This window comes from Lissotriton helveticus, chromosome 4_1, assembly GCF_964261635.1.
Source record: "Lissotriton helveticus chromosome 4_1, aLisHel1.1, whole genome shotgun sequence".
Lineage (NCBI taxonomy): Eukaryota > Metazoa > Chordata > Amphibia > Caudata > Salamandridae > Lissotriton > Lissotriton helveticus.
This window is the reverse complement of record NC_136063.1, coordinates 580171978-580193065: the sequence shown is the minus strand read 5'-3', so window position 1 is coordinate 580193065 and position 21088 is coordinate 580171978. Positions and strand designations below refer to the sequence as shown.

Genomic DNA, 21088 nt, shown 5'->3' with positions numbered 1-21088 from the left:
TCTACTGCCCCTCCCTCTCCTTTGGTTGGTAAAAGACATTACCATTTACAATGCTAATAACTCTAACTCCCAAAAAAGTGAGACCTATTGCGTTCCCAATGCTTGTTATTTTTGTGAAAGATCTTCTTAGCAGGGGTCTTGAGAAAGGTTTGAATGCAGTTAATAACATTATACAGGCTCCTTTTTAACAAATGGCTCACCGTTTGTGTTGATATTCATTCTTGTATTGTCCTAAGTACATTTAATGCAATTATGTTTGAATTATTAATTGTGTGTCTTGTTATCATTTATTGTTTATTAAAATCTATATCAACTAGCTCACATGCTCATTCCTTTCCTTTAAATACAGAGTTGTTGCTGCGCCTCCTCCTCCTTTACCAGTATTGGCAGAAAACTACAGAACGCCTTTCGATGATGCATATTATTACTATGGAGCTAGGAACCCTTTGGACCCCAGTCTTGCATACTGTGAGTTAATTGTAATAGAAGCTTTACTTACACTGACAGGGATATTATAGCACAACTTGTCATATTGTTCAGAGGGACCCAAGATTGCCTAGCAGTGTGTACCATTCTCTTAGTTCTGCATCTTCTGCTCACTGCTGTCAACATTTCATAAGTATCTCTATTCCGTCTAAGCTTTTAACAGATGGAGATTCACCTTTTGACAAGAATCATAGCCAGTGGTGGACCTCCGCTAAGGCGGAGGAACGTTGCCCCACTGCTTTAAGAGTAGTGTGGCAGAAAAATTATAATAATAATAACCAGGTTATTATCATTTTAGTTGTCACTGCGGGCAGGGTTAGGGCGGGGCTGGGATAATGGGGGATGAGTGGTTTACCCACTCGAGGTGAGCATGACTGCTTGGCCAGCCCTCTTGGGCTGGCCAAACAGTCCTGCGCACTTTGCATCTTCCCCACCAGGCTTGCTTTGCACAGCCTGGTGAGGAACATGCAAAGCCTCACAGCTACCGTGCTCAGACCAATCACAACACTGCATTGCAGCGTTGTGATTGGCATAGGGGAGGAAGCCTGTGTGCTTCCTTCCACTACGGAAGCAGAGGAGACGGCGGCTGAAGTGACCGAAGGGGAGAGACAGCCGGCAGCAAAAGGTACATGGATTTTTTAAATTTTGTTTGCCTCCCTGCTCCCCCCCCCCCTCCGCTTCCTCACCACCCTGACCCCAACCAGCCGCCACTGATCATAACAAAAATGACATACTTACTGATTTGTCTTTCGTGGTTTTACAACTGATATCAGCAAATACGAGTGAAGTATAGTGGATTTTCATCCTACCAAATGTTTCTTCCACACATTTCGTCACTTGCTGCCTTTACGATAAGTGTTGGCATAGCTTGAAATGCTTGTGGTACAGGGTATACGCTACATGCCTGAATTTGGCATAAAAGAGAACTCAATTGGGTGCAAAATCAATACAAGGTAACTGGTTTAGATTTAGCTTGGTGGTCCTGCTGTCTCCCATTATGGGCTGACAAGCTTTAATTGACTGTGTATCAGAGTTCAACCCGATATAGTTGGTCAATTAGAATTTATTTTTCAGGTACTATTTAGGACTATATGAAATATTACATCTGGTTAGAGAAGCCCTACTCAGAGCATAGTTTGTAGTACAGCCCTCTTCCACTTGGACTTGCATTTAAGTATGGTTGTATTTAAGTCTGGGGGAGTACTATCTTAACCAGGTTCACCTCCTTTCTGACAGGAGTGACCCTTTCAGTCTGCATGCATCAAGTCACATCAACCGGATCACAGGTTTCTTCCCTGTCTCTAAACCTATATTTGCAGGAAATCCACAATTGCTTAAAATGTGCTCTTTGAAAATCAGACTGTACAGCCCATCATAATCATCTACTTTGCTGTCCTTCAGCAGCAATCCAAACCGTTACTAGAAGAATCCACAAAATCGACCCATGACTGGTATAACTGTTTCTGGCTATCTTTGAACGTCAGACAATGCTTCACTAGGGTCAGATCAAACTTGTTGATAGGAGCTTCCTTCATGGGTACACACATCATCCTGCCATCTACTTCATGGGACATTAAGGTATCAGTCCCCAGAGTGGGCATCTGCTGCCATAGACTGGCCCCCTAATCCCCCTCTGCGACTCTGCATACGTCAGGTCACCTCGTATGCTGCAAACCACTTATCTGTGTCATTCCCTACCACATAACTAGATACCAGGTCTTGGGGATGTGTACTTTTTTCGCTCTCTTAGGCACTTCATTTTCACTACCAGCATCTTCACTGGACTCGGTGGACCTCTTGGCTCTCCGGTACCCTTCCAGCTGGCTTCTATAATAGGTCAGCAGAATTTTCTTTTCTTCCAGAGCCAACTTTTTCTCCTCCATCGCCATGATTGCTGCATGCCTCGCCTCGCCTCTCCTCCATGTCAAGTAGCCAACTGCAGTTTCAAAGCCCTTCTCTGGACAATGGATGCGAGGCTGCTCTTTGGGACACACTGCTCTGCCACTGGAGCCACCCCATTGTCTTCTTAATTTTCCTTTTGCATCTCCCCCTGACCTCGTGCTCCTGTGTGGTGCATTGTAACTGACTGACTTATCCCTGGCTTTGAGGGCTACTTGACAATCCTCCATCATGAACTTCTTGTTCAGCTTCAGTCACCTTTGCTTTCACATGCTCCTCAGCTCTGCCATGCTTAGGATCTCCATGTATACCAGGGGCTTAATGATATGTTAAATATGCCACGTAGGGTAATGCCAATTTGACCATCTTTAAAAGGGGAGCACTGTGCCCTCAGGACCTGGAAAAGAACATAGTCTCTGTATCAGCACTTGAGTGTCCAAAAAGTACCTCGTAGTGACCACAGGAAGGGTGGTCCAGGATTTCCTCCACAGAAGAAGGGGGCAGGCCAGGATAATACCACAACGTTCCAAAAATATCCCCAAAAGAGTTTTAAGGGGAAGGATTTCCATACCTCTTCAGAGCACAGGAGGTTTTGATAAGTGAAAGCCAGATAGGTTCAGATGGGTATAGAACAGACAATTGACACAGCAAAGGTGGAGTATTGTCCACATGTTTTCACCTGATCAGGAAGTCCATCAAGAGAATATTTAGTCTACCCTAGTTTTTGGGTGTCTGTGTAGTATACCTGCATTTTTACCCCAGATTGTTTGCCTTTTTCTGAACCCTATATTTTTGCTGGTTTTAGAGCTCTGTGCGCCCTGCTTCTGCTAACCAGTGGTAAAGTGCCTGTGCTCCCATTTTAAACATTGTTGAATTGTCAAAATCCTAATTGACAAATGTAACATACATGTAAGTCCCTAGTATATGGTACAGGATCTACCCAGGGCCTGCTAGTCAACTGGACTGCGTCATCTATTGTTGCACCCACTTGAGTGGAAGTGCAAAAGCCACTTCAGGCCTACCATGTGTAGCCTGATTGTATTAGTGTAAAAACTACAATTGGACTTGACAAAATAAGCTGTTTGACAGGTCAAACCTCCCTATTAAATTAAGCCACCCCTATGTATCCCTTATAGGGCATACATACACTCGGTCCTTCATAAATACAGGTTTGGCCTACGTAATCTTGGCTCAGATTCTTTCACCATACATATAGGTACACAGCAATGATCTCTCTCTCTCTCTCTCTCTCTCTCTCTCCCTCTCTCTCTCTCTCTCTCTCTCTCTCTCTCTCTCTCTCTCTCTCTCTCTCTCTCTGTCGCTCTCTATGTCTGCCTCTGTTGCTCTCTCTCTCTCTCTCTCTCTCTCTCTCTCTGTCTCAAATAGTGGACTTTCTATGAGTGTACAAAATAATGTTAATTTTTATGTATTTAGAAATGTGATGTTTATTATAATCTATTCTTACAGAGCTAATTAAAAATCTCTTTTGCATCAATACATGTGAAAATTCCGAGTGTTCTGCCTATTCACACACAAAACAAGCATGTTGCACATAATACACAATCCAATTAAAAACAAAATCTGTGTTTACATATCAAACAAAGAAGCAGTCACTTGTTGATTCATAGTAAGTCTACTTTTTTAATACAATGCTAACTATTACTATGACATTCCTGTGTTAACAATGGAAGCTTAAACTACTAAGCCTTGGCCAAGGAAAGCCCTCTGACCTTTTGCTGATGCTTTACATCATCAGCAAAAGAGTCAACTCATACGGCCCCCAGGAGCCCCGTCATACCCTAGGTGCTTGCATTTATAATAATGCAGGTAATGACATGCAAACCTTTTAAAATTTTTGGTTCCAAGACTTGCAGAGCGTTCAAAACGCTGCAGCCAGACTGGTCCTCAACATCACTAGCCGCAACCACATTTCCGAACACCTGCGAGAACTCCACTGGCTCCCAGTCAATGAAAGAGTCACCTTCATGCTCCTCACACACACCTACAAATCCATCCACAATGCCGGACCAGCATACCTGAACAGAGGAGCAAATGAGCCTCTCGTTCCATATACCCACCAGACACCACCGCTTCGCCCAACTAGCCCTTGCCACAGTACCTTTGATCCACAAGACCAGGGCCGGAGGAATATCCTATTCCTACCTCGTTGCCAAAACCTGGAACACCCTGCCTCTCCACCTTCGGCTATCCCCGTTGCTGACACAATTCAGAAAGGACTTTAAGACCTGGATCTTCAACTGAACCTCAGCAACCAGTTGGATCTGCAGCCCCTCCCACCTCCCCATCCAGGACCTTGAGACCCTCACTGGTAAGTAGTCGTGCTCAAGAAATACTGATAGATTGATTGAAAACCACGGACGCAACTTGAATTGGTCAATAAAAAAGGAACTTTTTGTAGCATACGTGTTTTAGCACTGCAGAGCAAATGACAGCTACTGGGCCTTCAAAAACAAATCAATAAATTTTTTAAATATGGTTTGCGATGGGCTTGAGGAGCAACAAATCAGCGGGTGACTGGAAGCCACTGCAAGTGGGAAGGGGAGCAAACTAGGCTCTTGAGGCTGGGCCGAGGCAGGCCTTTAAAAAATAATAAAAGCCAGGATGGATTGGGAAAGCAGTGGACAATCTTGAAGAGGGGGATTAAGGGGTAAAATGGAGTGTGATGGAGGAAGCAGTGTTTTAAAGAAAGCACCACATGAGGGAGAGAGCTAGAAAACGTGCACTCTGACAGAGTGTTGAAAGAAAAAGAAAAAAAAGTTCCCTGACTAGGAGCAGTGAAAGGATACAAGTCAGCCAATCAAAAGGATGGGTAATGAGGCTTTGCTCCAAGGGAGAGAGAAATACAAGAAGAGGAAGGAAGGCCATCAAACATGGAGCAAGCAAATGAGTTACAAGAAAGCCAACCAATGGTAAGCAATGGGAGGACTTTAAGTATAGCCACAAGAGGCTTTTGCCTACAGTCCGCTCAAAGTTGTCTGTAGGCGAGACCTAAAAGAACACTGATCGAAACTAAAATTGAAGAGTAAAGAATGAGTTCATATATTCTTTCTCCTGTTATGTGGCTGTGATTTTGCGCAATCCTGTATAATCCTGTTGTTCGAAGATTCGTGTTCCAAATCTACTCCTGATGCTTTTTTGCAAATCCTTCTGCTATATTTTACTGTTTTTGCTGATGTAGTGCACAACCCATCTGGTTAGTCCAGCTCTATATATTTACCTATAGTAAATAAAATATCTTATTTTAACTTACTGAATAATAATGAAAAATGTCATAGCTAACGTAACGGAAAGTATCAGTTCTATTAAGGACACGGAGGCATGGATTAGGTTTTTCTCCCCTCTTTCTTTGCCGTTCCAGTAGCAATCAGATAAGTGCTCTGTGTTTATTTTCAATTTACTATTGTGAGCGCTGTGGGTCGTTGCGCTTCACGATTACTCCCAGTACTGTCTTCTGCTTGTTTATTGTGGTAATTACAGGCACAGCGGGAGCCCGGCCTCCTACGCGGTCGTGTTGATGACGCTCGTGCGCGGTGCAGTCTTCCGACTGGCAAGGGGCCCGCGCTTTGGTTATGCACGCAGCGCACCTTTCTCTCTCCCCCGCAGCGGCCGGAACACGTCAGCTTTGAAGCTGAGGCAGTGTTCTGGCGGTAATTGATACTCGTCTGCAGGATTAAAAGTGACACACGTGAGTCTCTCTTCACTTTAATGTATTTAATTTACTCCAGCAGCCATTTTAACTTGTGATATATAACCAGAAAAAAACTACATCTCCCATGAACACCCGGGAGGGACATCATCACATTCCAGCCAATAGGGTATAGTCCATCCAATTTAACTTACTAAATAACAATGAAAAATGTTATAGCTAATGTTACGGAAAGTTTCAATTCTATTAAGGACACGGAGGCGAGGATTAGGCTTTTCTCCCCTCTTTCTTCGCTGCTCCAGCAGCAATCAGATAAGTGCTCCGTTTATTTTCAAATTACTATTGTGAGCACTGTGGGGCGTCGCGTTTGGCGACCGCTCCCAGTACTGTCTTTTGCTTGTTTATTGCGGTAATTACAGGCACCGCGGGAGCCCTGACGCCTACGCGGTCGAGTTGGCGAGGCTTGTACGTTGTGCGGCCATCCGACCTGCAGGGGGCCCGCGCTTTGGTTACACACGCAGCACGCCTCTCTATCTCCCCCGCGGCGCCTGGAACACGTCGGCTTTGAAGCTGAGTCAGTGTTCTGGCGGTAATATTACGCGCGCGATTGCAGGAATAAAAGTGACACATGCGAGTCTCTCTTCACTTTAATGTATTTAATTTACTCCAGCAGCCATTTTAACTTGTGAAATATAAACGGAAAAAAAATCTCCCATGAACATCCGAGACTGACATCATCACGTTCCAGCCAATAAGCCAATGTGGAGAAGTGTGGCTCACTGGTTAGAGGAGGCAGACCTGGAAGCAGAGGTCAGCCCGGGACCAGGGTTCAATTCCCGGCTCGGCGGGGTCTTGAGTCCTAAAATGTCCATGGACTCGACAATTCTCGCTCCGGTGCCTACTCGATTAACGGGTTCACACTCTGCGACTCTGGGCAATAGCTTGCTTAATCTCCACAACGGCCCCTCGCGGCGGGATGCCTGGCTTTCACCTTGTGGATACCCTGCTGGGGTTATCTCACAGGGGAATACCAGGACGGGTTCCCTAAGCAAGCGCTTAGAAACCGCTCGGTGATTTGCGCTATATAAATTCCTGTACATTTACATTTACATTTAAGGGTATAGTCCATCCAATAACATCCCGTGGAGACCATCTATAACATCTTTCTTCCTGCGACAGATGACAATCGCCATGTTCACTGCTCTTGTTTATTGGAATCGGCCCCTGCAACAAAGGGATACCCATTAGTTGCCATGGTAATGAATACATTTTAACATCACAATGCAATAAGATTAAATTCAGAACTACAACACCGAACTACATAGGTTTCCATTCCAGTAATAAGTCCATAACACTAAAATTTCTCAACCAGAGGGCAAGGGTGAATTATTTGTCTCAAGAATTCCTAGGGTGGGCAAATCCTCGCCTCCGTGTCCTTAATAGAATAGAAACTTTCCATTACATTAGCTAGGAAATTTTTCATTCTATGGAAGGACCCGGATGTGAGGATTAAGCTAGTTCAAAGCTTGTCCACTACCACGCTTGCCAGAGAGAGAACCAGTCTGAAATGAAAAGTCTTGAAGGTAGAGTCATTTGACAAGTCTGCTGCATTGAGGATGTCCTCAAGGCGAGCTCCTAGCCAGAATACTTTTGAAGCCATGGCTCCCCTGACTGAGTGGGCTCCGAAACAGGACGTATCAATCCCTACTTCATGCACGATCCTCCTGACCCATCTGGCAATCGTAGGAGATGAAACCGCTCTGTGGGGTTTGGTTAATACGATTAGCAATTGCTTCTACCCATGAGGACAGAGTTCCTCAGTCATAACCTCATAAGCTTTAATAGCGTGAACCACACATAACTTGGAATTCACTCGTAATGCTGGATAAGAAACAGATCTAGAATTAGTTTTCGTTCTGCGTGAAAAGTGAAACAAAACCCCTCCTAGGGTGAACACCCTACCTGTTCTATCCAATGGCCGTACATCCAAAACTCTGCGACATGATAATATACATAAAAGCATTGCCAATTTTGGCCACAGTTGTTTCCTGGTCAGATACTTATTCTGAGGCCAAGATTGAAACAAGGATAGAACTTTGGGATGTGTACTTGGGTTCAGGAGGAACTGAAAGTCTAATTCCTCTCAACAGTTTTCTGACCAACAGGTGTTCCCCGACTGGATGGCCATCCACATGCCAATGTCCTGCTGAAATCACCGATCTGTAAGTATTGATTGATCGGTAAGCGAAACCCTGGGAAGCCAGATTTGCAAGGAAGTTGATGACATGGACAACACCTGCCCCCAAGGGATCAGTTTGGTCTGATTACATCAACATAACCATCTCAACCAAGCAGAGCTGTATCGTCTATTTGTATTATCCGCCCAGGCTTTGGCGAGTAAAGAGGAAGCTTCTGACGAAAGGCCTGGGACTTGCCAACGTCGCCTGTAACCCTCCAGGCCATGAGACGAAGTGACCCGGCTAGGACCAATGGGTAAGGATTGTCTTGAGGAACCCCGAGGAGATCTGGAACGCGGGGTAGCGGGATTGGAGAATCCCAGAAAAGTTCCATCATCACTGGAAACCAATCTTGAGATCTCCAGATTGGTGTTATCACCACCACCTCCGCCTTCTGTCTGCGCACTTGCGCTGTCAACCTAGTTAACCTAGTGAAGGGGGTGGAAGGCATAATGTTGTTCCGTGCTCCAATCCTGTAGGAAGGCATCCAAGGCAGTTGCCTGTGGATCCAGTCGCCAACTGCAGTAGCGTGCAAGTTGATAGTCCAGTCGAGACGCAAATAGATCCATGAAGAAAGGACCCCACCTGTTTTGAATTTGTCGAAAGATCTGTGGATTCAGTTTCCACAGGCTGACATCTCTCCAATGGCGTGTGTGCCAATTGGCCACCTGATTGGAGCTCCCCGGGAGATGCTCTGCTGACAAGGATATCTGGTTGGCCAGGCAATATTCCCAAAGGGTTCGGGCCAGATCCGATAGTGTCTGTGGCTTCATCCCTCCCAGGTGATTGACGTAGCGGACCGCTGCCACGTTGTCCATCTTTAGGAGAAGAGAACATTTCACCTTTTGTTTGGTCCAACAGCGGAATGCAAAGGATCCCGCCATCAACTCCAAGCAGTTGATATATAAAGAACGCTCCACGGAGGACCATTTTCCGCCTGTGGAGAACTCCCCACACCACACGCCCGATCCGGAGCCGCTGGCGTCTGACTTGATCATGAGATCGGGTTGAGAGCCGAAGATCGCTCTCCTATTCCAAGCTTCCATGTGGTTTAACCACCAACCCATCTCTTCTTTGCCCTCGGGTAATAGAGGAACGTTCTGTGAGGAGGATAGACCCTTTTGAAGATGTTAGATTTTTAGGCGTTGCAGGGACCTGTAATGAAGAGACCCAGAAAGATCGCCTGGATAGAGGACGATAGTAGTCCCACTATCCTTGCTAACTGTCGAAGTGAGACGTGGGACTTGGCCATCGTCCTTCGTAATTTGTGTCAAATTTTGAATAGCTTCCTCGCTGGTAGGCTGAGAGCTGCTTCTGTTGCGTTCACTACAAAGCCCATTGACTGGGATGGGACTAGAGCTGATTTTTTCTCGTTTATCACAAAGCCCAAGGACTCAGATAAGTCTATTGCCCTCTGTAAATGTTTGGACAGTCGAATTGGGCATTGATCCATAAGGAGGATATCGTCAAGATAGACAATAAGCCTCCTCCCATGAGCCCCACGATGTTCGACAACCGGCTTCATCAGCTTGGTGAAGCACCAAGGAGCCGAGGAGAAGCCGAATGGAAGGGCGGTGAATTCGAAAATGTGGGACTCCCAATAAAACTGTGTCTAACACCTTGTTGGGGGGGGGGGGGGAATGGGTACCGCCAAATAGACATCCTTCATATCTAGGTGAACCATCCAATCTGAAATTTTGAACAGGTCCCGTAGGAGGTGTATACCCTCCGTCTTGAAATGCCTGTAGAGTAACCAGGAATTGAACTCTTTGAGATTGATGACCGTTCTCTGTCCGCTGTCTCTCTTTTCCACTAGGAAAATGTTGCTGACGAAACCGCGTGGATAGAGCACTGAACGAGGTCACCAGAGTTTTCTGTTCGGGAGGAAAAACTAACTTTTGGGATGGTGTCCCTTAAAACTCAATGTGGAAAGCTCCCACCATCGGAATCACTCATGCATCTGTGGATAGATTCCTCCAGTTCGATTGAAAACGGGCCAACCGCCCTCCTATTGAAATCTCCATCGAATCCTGAACTCTCACCTTGTGTATTATTGAAGTTGCCTCTCTGGCCGCCTCTGACTCCACGACGACAGGGGTAGGACTTTGTCTGATAAAAGTTTTCGAACTTCCCGGTATCTTGCTACTGGCCACGTTTGGAGTCTCCACCTTTGGAGGCTGTTTGGAACGGGCAGCCGGACGAGTGCCCCCTACCTCATCCGGCTAACTCAAAAACACGGGGAGTAAAAATTCTCTTAATTGAGGATTGCGCCTTGTCGAAGGAATTAAAAGTATTCAGATATTTGCCCAGTTCCTTTATAAAGGGGTCCCGAACAAATTCCCCTAGGCTATCATCTCTGCCTCCGATGTGGAGAATTCCCCCAGTTTGGGGTCAATTTTGATAAGGAGTGACCTGCGCCTCTCTGTGGAAATCGCGCAGTTTGCATTCCCCAGAAATATTATTGCCCAATTGGAAAGAACCTCAGGAGATATGAAGGAGCCAGAGGCTTTGACGTCCTCTGCCATATCCATTATTTTGGCTAGGGACCCGGCGACATCCAGGAGTTTATCCTGGCATGAGCGCCAAGAACGTTCAATCTCTTTTTTAGGGTAGTGTACAAATTTCGTGAGACCGGTGGCCATTTTGGGATCTATCTCTGGGGTTGTGGTCACCTTTTGTCCAGGGCAGGACGAAGATATTCTGCCTTAAGGCAGCCTCTCATCTCTTTATCCAAAGGTTTCCGAAGTCGGCTTGCCATGTAAGCTGCTACCTTAGGGGCCGGAAACCACTCTAACGATCTAGGGTGTAGGAGATCATCAGGATTCAGTAAATCCTCGTGGGTGGATAGATCGGTGTCTGTCGGGAGGTCTTAACCTCCCAGGGAGCTAGGCATCTGGCGCCACGGTCGAGAACCATCCCCTTCCTCATCAGAATTGTTGGGAGAATCATCTCCATCCCCTAAATCCGCCTGTGGTGGTGAAGGTGGGCTTGTGTTTGAGGGACCTGGTATCTGAGTGTCTATAATGGGTTGGGGATCTAAAAAGTCTTTTTAAGGCGTGCAAAGGCATCCAAATCAACCCCAGGATCATCTGCGCGCTTACGCTTTTCCGCACTCTGAGGGGCGACGCAAGGTGGGTTAACCGCCGGTGTAGGAGGTGGGGTGGGCCAGTGGCCCTTGAGGGTCTTCCCTCTGTTTGAGGCGTTGCTGACACTGCGCTTGAAGTGCCGCCAATCTCTTCTCCTATAGGGCCACCAAATGCATCACCGCCCGTAGGATGGATGCGTCTATGACCTCACAAAACTGGTCATCAATAGGAAGGTAAGTTACCTCTTCCTCTTGCGGGGGGCGATAGGGGGCGATAGAGGGCGCCAAGCAAGATGAACGCACTTGCATGAGGCTCTTGCGGTTCGGGAGAATATCTGCCACTTATCCTGGTTGTTGTGCTCCTCTATACGTAAAACCTGTAAATCTGGGCATCAGAACGCCCCAGCATTATAAATTGCTGCGAAAATCACTATTACCAGCCGGCAGTGAAGAGGAAATTGCTGATGAACTCCGGCGCCTGAGATGCACAAAATGGCAGCGGTGCGGAGCTAGACTGAGGAGCTGTGCGGCGCTGAGAAGATAGTCGTGGACGGCTCGCCTTTTGCCTGTGCAATCTGCGGGAACCGAATGAGAGGAGAGCCCCTCTGCTGACTGCGTGGGAAGCGCGCGCTGATCCCACTCGCCATCGGAGCTGTGATCGGGAGGACGAGAAGTTGTGCCACTGAGGGCTGCTCGGAAGGTGGACGGGCACTGTGAAACTGAGCCGGGGACCCGGGGGCTGCAGCCGGAACAACGTGCAGCATGGGATTGGAGCCCTCCCGGGGCCGGCTGTACTTCTTGTGAGGCGGCGGAGGTGCAGGACGGCTGGCGCCGCTCTGCCTGCGCGGGGCTCTGCCTGGTGGCCTAGTGGCCTAGCAAGGCCCGGGCGTGCTCTGGGAGCCTGCCGGCTGGTGTGGAGAGGCGCACCAAGACGTAAAAGGGACAATTAACGTTGGATGCGGCGAGGTGGCGGAGCGTCATGTGGAATTGCGCTGGCCCTATCGCGGGGGGAGGGCGGTCTGTCCCTGCAGCAAGGAATGTAATGGGACGGGCCTGCTCTCCTTGCTCGCTGGGGAGCCTGTAGACACGCTTGGTGGCCTGAGAGCCCGCATCAGCCTACGCAGCAACCCTCGGATGGGGCTCCCCCCCTAGGAACTGCATGAGGGCCAGCCTGCCACACAGCGCGACTCTGAGGAGTGAACATATAGACACTAATACCCAATCCACCGTGGAGGGACGCCTATGCCATACAGACAGCCCTGTTGAAGGCAGTTAGAACTTGGTGCAATTGTCAGTCCGCCCTTGAACTGATGCGCCTGGTGAACTCACGGAGGGCGTAGGGAAGAGCATTGTGGATCCCATCTGGACTGGCTAGGAGTGTCCTGGCAAATAAATGTAGACTCTCCTCGCCCCCCAAGAAGCATTGTACGGACGCATCTTGGCCCTACCCTTGACTCTACATCGGGGCAGGCCCCAATATTGGAGGTGAGCTGTAATTGAAGAGTAACAAGATGGCCGCCCGGTAGGAGCTCTTGTCCGGAGCTCCCAGTGCTCGGGATACCTCCTTGGAATATATCCCCGATAGCACCCATCTCCTTGCTATGAAAACGACTACAAGTAACAGGAGTATTTAAAGAGTAACTGGATTGGCCGCAAAAGTAACTGGAATACATAGCAACAGCGTTGTTCACCTACCTGTGAAACCGGCGGCTAGGACCCTTGCGACTGTCCCCGGAGCATCAGCAGATCTCGAGACTGTCTCCGGAGCATCAGCAGATCTCGAGTCTTCGGGGGAGAACCACTGGGGTTGCCGAGGAGGCTTGTGTCGGCTGTTGACCGGGAGGCGCTGGGCGTCGGAGAGATGCTGCTGTCGGGGGCCCCGGCGCTGTTGTTGTGGCTGCCTGCCGTGGTTGACTGCTGGGATCGCCGGTCGCTGGCGGTCATCGGATCGGTCATTGGTTCCCATTCAGCTCCCCCTGTCGACGGTCTGGAGACCACCGGGACTGCCCGCGGGCTGGAGCGGCAATCATTGAAGGGCACTGGGAAGGCGCTGTGGTCGAGGCGCTGTGGCTGAGGCTGCGGCTCACTACCGTGCGGTCCGTGGTCTGTTTGGGGGACGCAGCAGCAGGGCGGAGAGAAGGCGAGGGCGAGTACTCCCATTGAATATCGAATACCCCCCATGCACCCCCCGGAGGACACAGAGAACTAGCGGAAGCGGAGCTGCAGAGGGTCCAGGGACGCTGCATGCGCCCCCCCCGGAGGACACAGAGAACTAGCGGAAGCGGAGCTGCAGAGGGTCCAGGGACGCTGCATGCGCCCCCCCCGGAGGACACAGAGAACTAGCGGAAGCGGAGCTGCAGAGGGTTCAGGGACGCTGCGGTAAAACGAATTAAAACGATTTTCGCCGGCTGGATTGCATCGCCATGGTCTCCTTTGTGTAAAATGGCGGGGGCCATAAAAACATCATCAAACAAGCAATAAATTACACCACCGCCCCTACTTCGGCCGCGAGGATGCATTCCAACTAGTTCAAGGGGCACCAAAAAAGAAGATAAGTCTCGTTCCTCCCTCCAAGCAGCAACCAGGAAGTAGCAACACAGAAATAGGACTAACTCGCCCTCAGAAGAAAGGGAAACTGGTCATTCCGAACACTGACAATAACTGACAAAGGACTAACACTGCTGCCTATATACTATTTTGGCAGCCATCTTGAACAACCTGCTGAGCAGCAGTAATTGCAAAAAAAAAGAAGGTATTTACATCACCACACTAGAGTACATTGTTTACCTTTCACATATCTATGTACCTACACCTCCGTGTGATAGAGTGTATACCTTTATTGCAGTATTACCCTTCTACGTGTACCTGGATATATTTACCTACACCTAACTCACTCTGCACCTATTGCACCTATCTCACCCTGCTCATTAGCGTCACCTGACGCATTAACCTGCAGTGGGCATATGTTTTTGCTACATTATTTCAGCAGTATTATACGCATAGCTGATTGTTTATATATATAGTTATATACCTATGTATGCTGCTCCCATCTCTTTTTATGCCTATAATGCACCTAGTTGCTAACACATATTTAGCTCTCTCACTAGTGCCTCTTCTGTCCCTGTAACATATGGTCTGCAGTTATCTCTTGTGACCCATGTAACATATTGTCCCACTAGTGCCCCTTCTGACCCCTGTAACATATGGTCTGCAGTTGTCTCTTTTGACCTATGTAACATACTGTCTACAGGCATTTGTAACATTTTGTCTGCATCTATCTGCGATCCTGCACATCTCTTCTGCTCAATCTCCCACACCCACCTTTCACCTTCCTAACATGGATCACTGCGGCAAGCACACATTTAAAATAATCTACCCACCCGCACTCACAAAAAAAGCCGCTAAACGCTTTAAACACAACCTCCTGAGGTCCCACCCTGAAAGACCCTTTGCCGACACCTACTTCTCTCCGGTAAATGGATCCCTGAACACTGATATCATCTTCCACACCGCACGCAGAGCTCAATGGAGAAAAACCTTCCAGGCCTTACTCAACGTCTCCACCATCAGGAAATCCGCTCATGGACTATCACTCTCCATCGCTCCATCCAAACGCTTCCCTGGCAGTACAGCCATTACTATTTACAATAACGGGATTGTTCTAATTCAAGCCACAGACAGGAACCTGGAACTACTCGACAACCTGTTCCCCACTTTCAAAGAGCACCTCTCCAATCGGCGGCCCTCCACACATACCCCAATCCAACTGAACCAGAACTCCTCACTTCCAACTAACGTCTCAGAACGACCCACCGCCTCTGACCCTCACAACGCGACTCTATGCCTTCCCAATTACCCCCCCAATCTTTCCACCCCCGCCACTCCCTACACCCGCGCCGCACCTAGCTCTCCCTCCAGCCGTGTCCTCTCTCCCCCACTCCCTGCGCCCCCCTCCTGGCCCCCACTCCTCCCTCAACACCCCCCACCCTACTCTTTGCACTCAAACAACTCCTGTCATACACCCCTACCTCAACATCTCCCTACTCACTCCCTGCACTCCCGCCACTCCTAGCCCTCACTCCTCACTCAACGGCGCACCCTCCAGTCTCGGCACTCAACCCACTCCAGACCTACACCCCTCCCTCAACATCCCCACCCCCACCACCACTCAAAGAAGTCCTGACATACACCCCCCCTCGACATCTCCCCCCCCCCACTCCCTGCACTCCCGCCACTCCTAGCCTTCACTCCGCCCTCATCAGCGCCCCCCTTATTCTCGGCACTCAACCCATGCCAGACATACACCCCACCCTCAACATATCCCCCCCCGCCACTCCAAGCCTCCACTCTTCCCTCAACAGTTCACTCCCCACCCTTAGCCCCCCCTCCACTCCTGGTCCCCACTCCCCCCTCAACATCCCCCCCCCCACTCTCACTCCCCATCACTACACTTGCCCCCCCGCAACGACCAGTCTCCACTCGTCCCGCATTTGCCTCACCCCTCCTGTCGCGGATTACCCTTCCAATAACTCTAACCCCACTCCCAACGTCACGCTGGATATAATCATGACCACCCTCCTCCAAGTGAAAGAAGAGCTCCACTCGCTCAAAGAGTTACTCCTCCCGCACCCCGAGCACCCCCCCTCACGACCACTTCTCAACGAATGAACAACTCCCCCCCACATCCTAGGCACCCCTTACATGGGACTTCTATCCCCTCTCGCATTACCTCCAACAGGCCTAAGCGCACTATCAAGACACTTCCTAACCGCCCCTTACATTGGACCTCTATCCCCTCTCGCAATACCGCCAACCGCCCCCAGCGCGCAATCAAGACTCTCTCGGACCGCGACATACACACCCTACTCAGCACATATGTCCCGGCAACCCAAAACAGCTTAACCGCCACGCACATGTCCATTTCTACGATTCTCTCCAACCCTAGCAGGCACCCCACGCATAGCAACAGAGGCTCTGTTCCCAACAACCTCACTAAAGTCCCTCTCGCTACGGTACCCTCCACCTCCCCTTGCACCCCCAGACTCAAATGCACACTTCTCAACTGTAGATCGGCCCAAAAACACGCGACGGAGGTCGCTGACCTCATCTTGTCTAGGAACCTTGACCTGGCCATACTAACTGAAACATGGTTAACTGAAGCCTCCAATCCTATCATGGATATCCTAGTCCCCCCCAACTACTGCATCTCTAGACTTGACAGGCCCAACAACAAGACAGGTGGCGGAATCGCCTGCATTTACAAGAGCAACCTCTCTATTAACAAAGTCACCGCTCCTTCTCTTACCTCCTGTGAATACTTCTGCCTTGATGTCACCAGTGAGAACAAACCTGTATGTTCACTACACATCATGTACCACCCCCCGGGGGACAACATCGTCTTCTCCCAACAACTCATGGACACAATATCAATCAACGCAGGACGGCAAAACACACAAATTTACCTTGGTGACTACAATCTCCATTGTAATGACTGCGGTGACGCAGTAGTTAATAGCCTCAAAAGTTTCCTTACCGCTTCGGACCTCACTCAAATTTGCAACACCCCGACACATGACAAAGGCTCTATCCTCGACCTGGTCATTTCCAAAGAAGGCACCACTCAACTTGACTCAATACAACCTTGTGACTGGTCAGACCACCATATTATCACATTCCTCATCAAGGAAAAAGTAAAACTCGCCAGGCCCAAAGTCTGGAATAGAGACATGAGGAAACTCAATCCAAACTCTCTACCCCCCAACAGCTGCAATATCCTACTCCCCCCCCCACCGACGCTACTGACGTTCAGGACCTAACTGACCGCTATCTCAACTCCATGGCCTCAATAATCAATGAGGCCGCTCCAATGCAACTGAAAAGAGTATCCAACCCCTGGTACAACGGGAGTCTCAATGAAGAGAGACGGGCTATGCGAACGGCAGAGCGCACCTGGAGAGCAGTTCCCTCGACATTGCATCTCAAAACTCTGAGGAAAAAGAGAAATGCATACTTCAGGAAAATAAAACGCTCAAAGTCAGAGTTCTTCAGAATGCAGCTAGACCAAGCGAAAAACCGTCCAAGTAAATTGTTCGAGCTAATCCGATCTCAATCTAAGGAACAAACCCCAGCTGTCGACATCATGAGCACTACTCCTTCCTGTGAAGATTTCTCAGCTTTCTTTAACAAAAAAACTGACAATATAAGGAGCGACCTCCTCGTTGACGCAAGCCTCTACTCAATACCCAACTGCTCAACACCAAATAAACTAAAAAACAATGCGACATGGGCATCTTTTGACACCTACTCTGAAGAAGAAATTGACAGAATACTCAGCACCCTAAAACCATCCAATCACCTTACTGACCCTCTTCCTGCTAACGCCGTAAAAGACTTGATCCCTTTGCTACTCCCACTCTGGACAAAAATTATCAATAGCTCACTACAACAAGGAACCATCCCGGACTCCCTCAAAGTTGGACAAGTTTCACCTTTATTGAAGAAACCAACTGCCGACCCCACGGACCTAAACAACTACCGTCCGATTACCAACATTCCCACTCTCGCCAAACTTTTAGAAAAATGCGTCCAACTACAAATGACAAAGCACATAGAACAGTTTGATCTCCTCAACCCACACCAATCAGGCTTCCGAGCAGGGCACAGTACTGAAACCACGATGACTCACATAATTGACGACGCCATCCAAATCTTAGATCAAAATGATACCTGCCTCCTCATCCTTCTTGATCTCTCTTCAGCATTCGACACAGTGAAACATGAGAACTTACTCGAACTCCTTAAGACAAGAATGGGCTTCTCTGGGTCTGTGCTTCGTTGGTTCACTTCCTTTCTACACAACAGGTCTCAAAAATTCAAGAGCAAAAACCTGATGTCTTCCCCAGTACCGGTATAGTTAGGTGTCCCGCAAGGTTCCTGCCTATCCCCTACTTTGTTTAACCTTGTTATGGAACCTCTCACCTCTCTGTTACAAGCATCCAATGTACACTTTCACATGTACGCTGATGACACGCAAATATATCTCAAGGTACAATCCCCCAAAGACATCCTGAGTCTGAATTCAACTATCAGAAGCACCCAATCCTGGCTGGCTGACAACCACCTCAAACTCAATGCTATGAAGACTGAGTTCCTCCTAATCTCACCTCCCACGAAAACATCTTCCGCACAAACATGGCTTAAGCACCTAACAGCACTCAATGTCCAACCGACCATCGTGGACTCAGCAAAATCCCTGGGCATAACACTCGACACCAACCTCAACATGCAGCAGCATATCAGCAAGGCTACTAAGGGGGCAAACTTCCAAATAAATACCTTGAGGAAACTGAAACCCTTCCTCCCAGCAAAAGACTTCCAAACAGCAGTACAAGCTCTAGTCATCCCTCGTATAGACTACGGCAGCGTGGCCCTCTGTGGCCTCCCCCTAACGACAACTGCACCCCTCAGAGCGTCACTAAATGCGGCTGCAAGACTCATCACTGGATCAAAAAAGCACTCGCATATCTCCCCTGACTTCAAATCCTTGAACTGGCTGCCTCTTGAAGCCAGAATACAGCTGAAAATTGCCTGCATGACGCACAAGGCTATACACCTGAAATCACCCAGCTACCTCACTCATAAGTTGACAATGTCCGGTGGGTCCAGAGCTACCAGGAGCACAAACAATCTTCTGTTGAAACCGCGAAGATTCCGGAAGGAAAAAACTTACAAACGCTCCTTCTCTGGAATGGCGCCCAGGATCTGGAACGCACTTCCTCCTGAAACGAGGCTCATCTCTTCCTCCCTTCTTTTTAAGAAAGAAGTCAAAAGTATCCGTATGGCTAAATACACTTGAACAACTCGTGTGATTTACATTGCGAACAGTATTATCTGTATTCTGTTATGATATAGCCTATATATTCCTATGTACGTGTGTCTGGACTTATATTAGTCTAAAGTGCTTAGATCCTTGCTCCCTCATATCAGTTTTTTATCGATTTCGGTATTATTCACAACGTTTTGATGGCCTACGCTCCAACTAGGCTGTGCTACCTCATACCTGTACTTTACGTAATTTTTCTTTTTTTTTGCTATGTACATGAACTTGATGATCTACCTCCCTACTATGCCCCCTTGTTCCCTTACCCTTCCACCTGCCTGTGTAAAGCGCTCTGTTATCTGCAAAGATCTTGTTCGCGCTATATAAAACTCTCAAAATAAATAAATAAATAGCTGACACCCTAAAGTGAGTGGTGCGGGTGGTGCCCCCCCCCCCCCTTCTTCTATAACAAGCCCAAGAGCTACGCAGCGGATTGGACACCCTTTCCTGATTTTCTGCATTGCGCCTCCGAAAAACATGGGGAAGCCGGACGGGCGTCAACCCAAGCTAAACTTTGAGGCATGGAAGGGTACCCGCTCCCAGACGGATCCTGAGGAGGAACAGGTGGAGGCTCAGGCACCCTCAATTGCAGATCTGAAGGACTTACTACTGGCTATGCAATCCAGCCTGACCTCCATAGAGTCCAAGATGGACTCCATGTCTGCGCGACTGGATGGGGTATCATACAGAGTGGATAAACATGAGGAGCGGCTGGCGGAGACGGAACGTCAGATATCGGATCTGGAGGACACCTCTACTACGACAACGTCCCGAATGCTGGAAATGGAGAGGGTGCTGAGAGTGATAGCGGCCAAAAACGAGGACTTAGAGTCCCGTTCTCGAAGAAACAACCTCCGCATCTTGGGAATGCCGGAATCAACCGCCACCAGAAAAATGGAGGAGTACTTGAAGCGCCTTCTCATTGCGCTCTTTGGGAGGGAGGCCTTCTCACTGGTGTTGGTGGTCGAGAGGGCTCATCGCTCGCTGGCGGCTCGCCCGGTACCTGGAGCAACTCCTCGCCCGATAATCGCCCGGCTGCTTAATTACCGGGACCAGGATACCGTCCTCCGCCTGTCTAGGGAGCATGGACAGCTACACCACGAGGGAACGGACATTTCTATATATCTCGACTTCACCATGGCCGTTCAAGAGCAGAGGCGGAAATTTCTACGGGTGGAGAAGAAACTACAACAGCTTAATATTCCCTACGCGATGCTGTTCCCCGCCAGACTCAAGGTGACGTACCAAAGTAAACAACATTTGTTTCAACACCCCGCAGCTTGCACAGGACTTACTTAAACGTTGCCAAAGCCGGCGGCAGGACGCGCCTCCCCGCCCCATCGCCCTGAAGCTGGAGGTGGTATTTCAGGCGTGGAATGATCTAAAGCTCCCTAGTTTTGATCTGCACTTTGAGACTATTCCACACGACAATGAACCGGATGTTATTGTAGATGGGGGATAACTAGACATTGCGGCGGGGGAGCCGGAGAGGGGCCTGTCAGCCTCCCCTCGATATGAAACTACTGAGGACCTTAGGGTGCGAGCAATTGGACACTTCCACTGAGGAGGTGGGGGCCTGGTGCGAATTGGGATGGTCTGGCTGCCCCCTCGCCACTCTGACCGTCTGCAGTGCTATGGACTAGTACACTCTATCCCTGAACTGCTGAGTTGGCGGTCTCCTACAAAAGTGTAGATGCACTGGAAACCGAAATCGAGATGACCCTACATATGCCCTCCCGAACACCCTCGCCCTGGCGAGGAAGACCTGTGGTCGCCCTCTGGACTCCACCTCTCAGGTGAACCCTTCTTAGTATGATTGTTAGTGTTGTACTGCT

The 21088-nt window shown here is 48.9% G+C and overlaps 1 protein-coding gene across 7 annotated transcripts in view; it reads left to right on the top strand.

The window, feature by feature from the left end:
* The window catches only part of CSPP1 (centrosome and spindle pole associated protein 1), a 1229219-nt gene that overhangs the window by 638866 nt on the left and 569265 nt on the right, over nt 1–21088 (top strand). For all 7 annotated transcript variants that reach the window (XM_078687197.1, XM_078687198.1, XM_078687199.1 and 4 more), the window contains one exon: nt 350–468. In XM_078687197.1, the coding sequence (XP_078543323.1) occupies nt 350–468 (119 nt within the window). The remainder of the gene's footprint in view (nt 1–349; nt 469–21088) is intronic.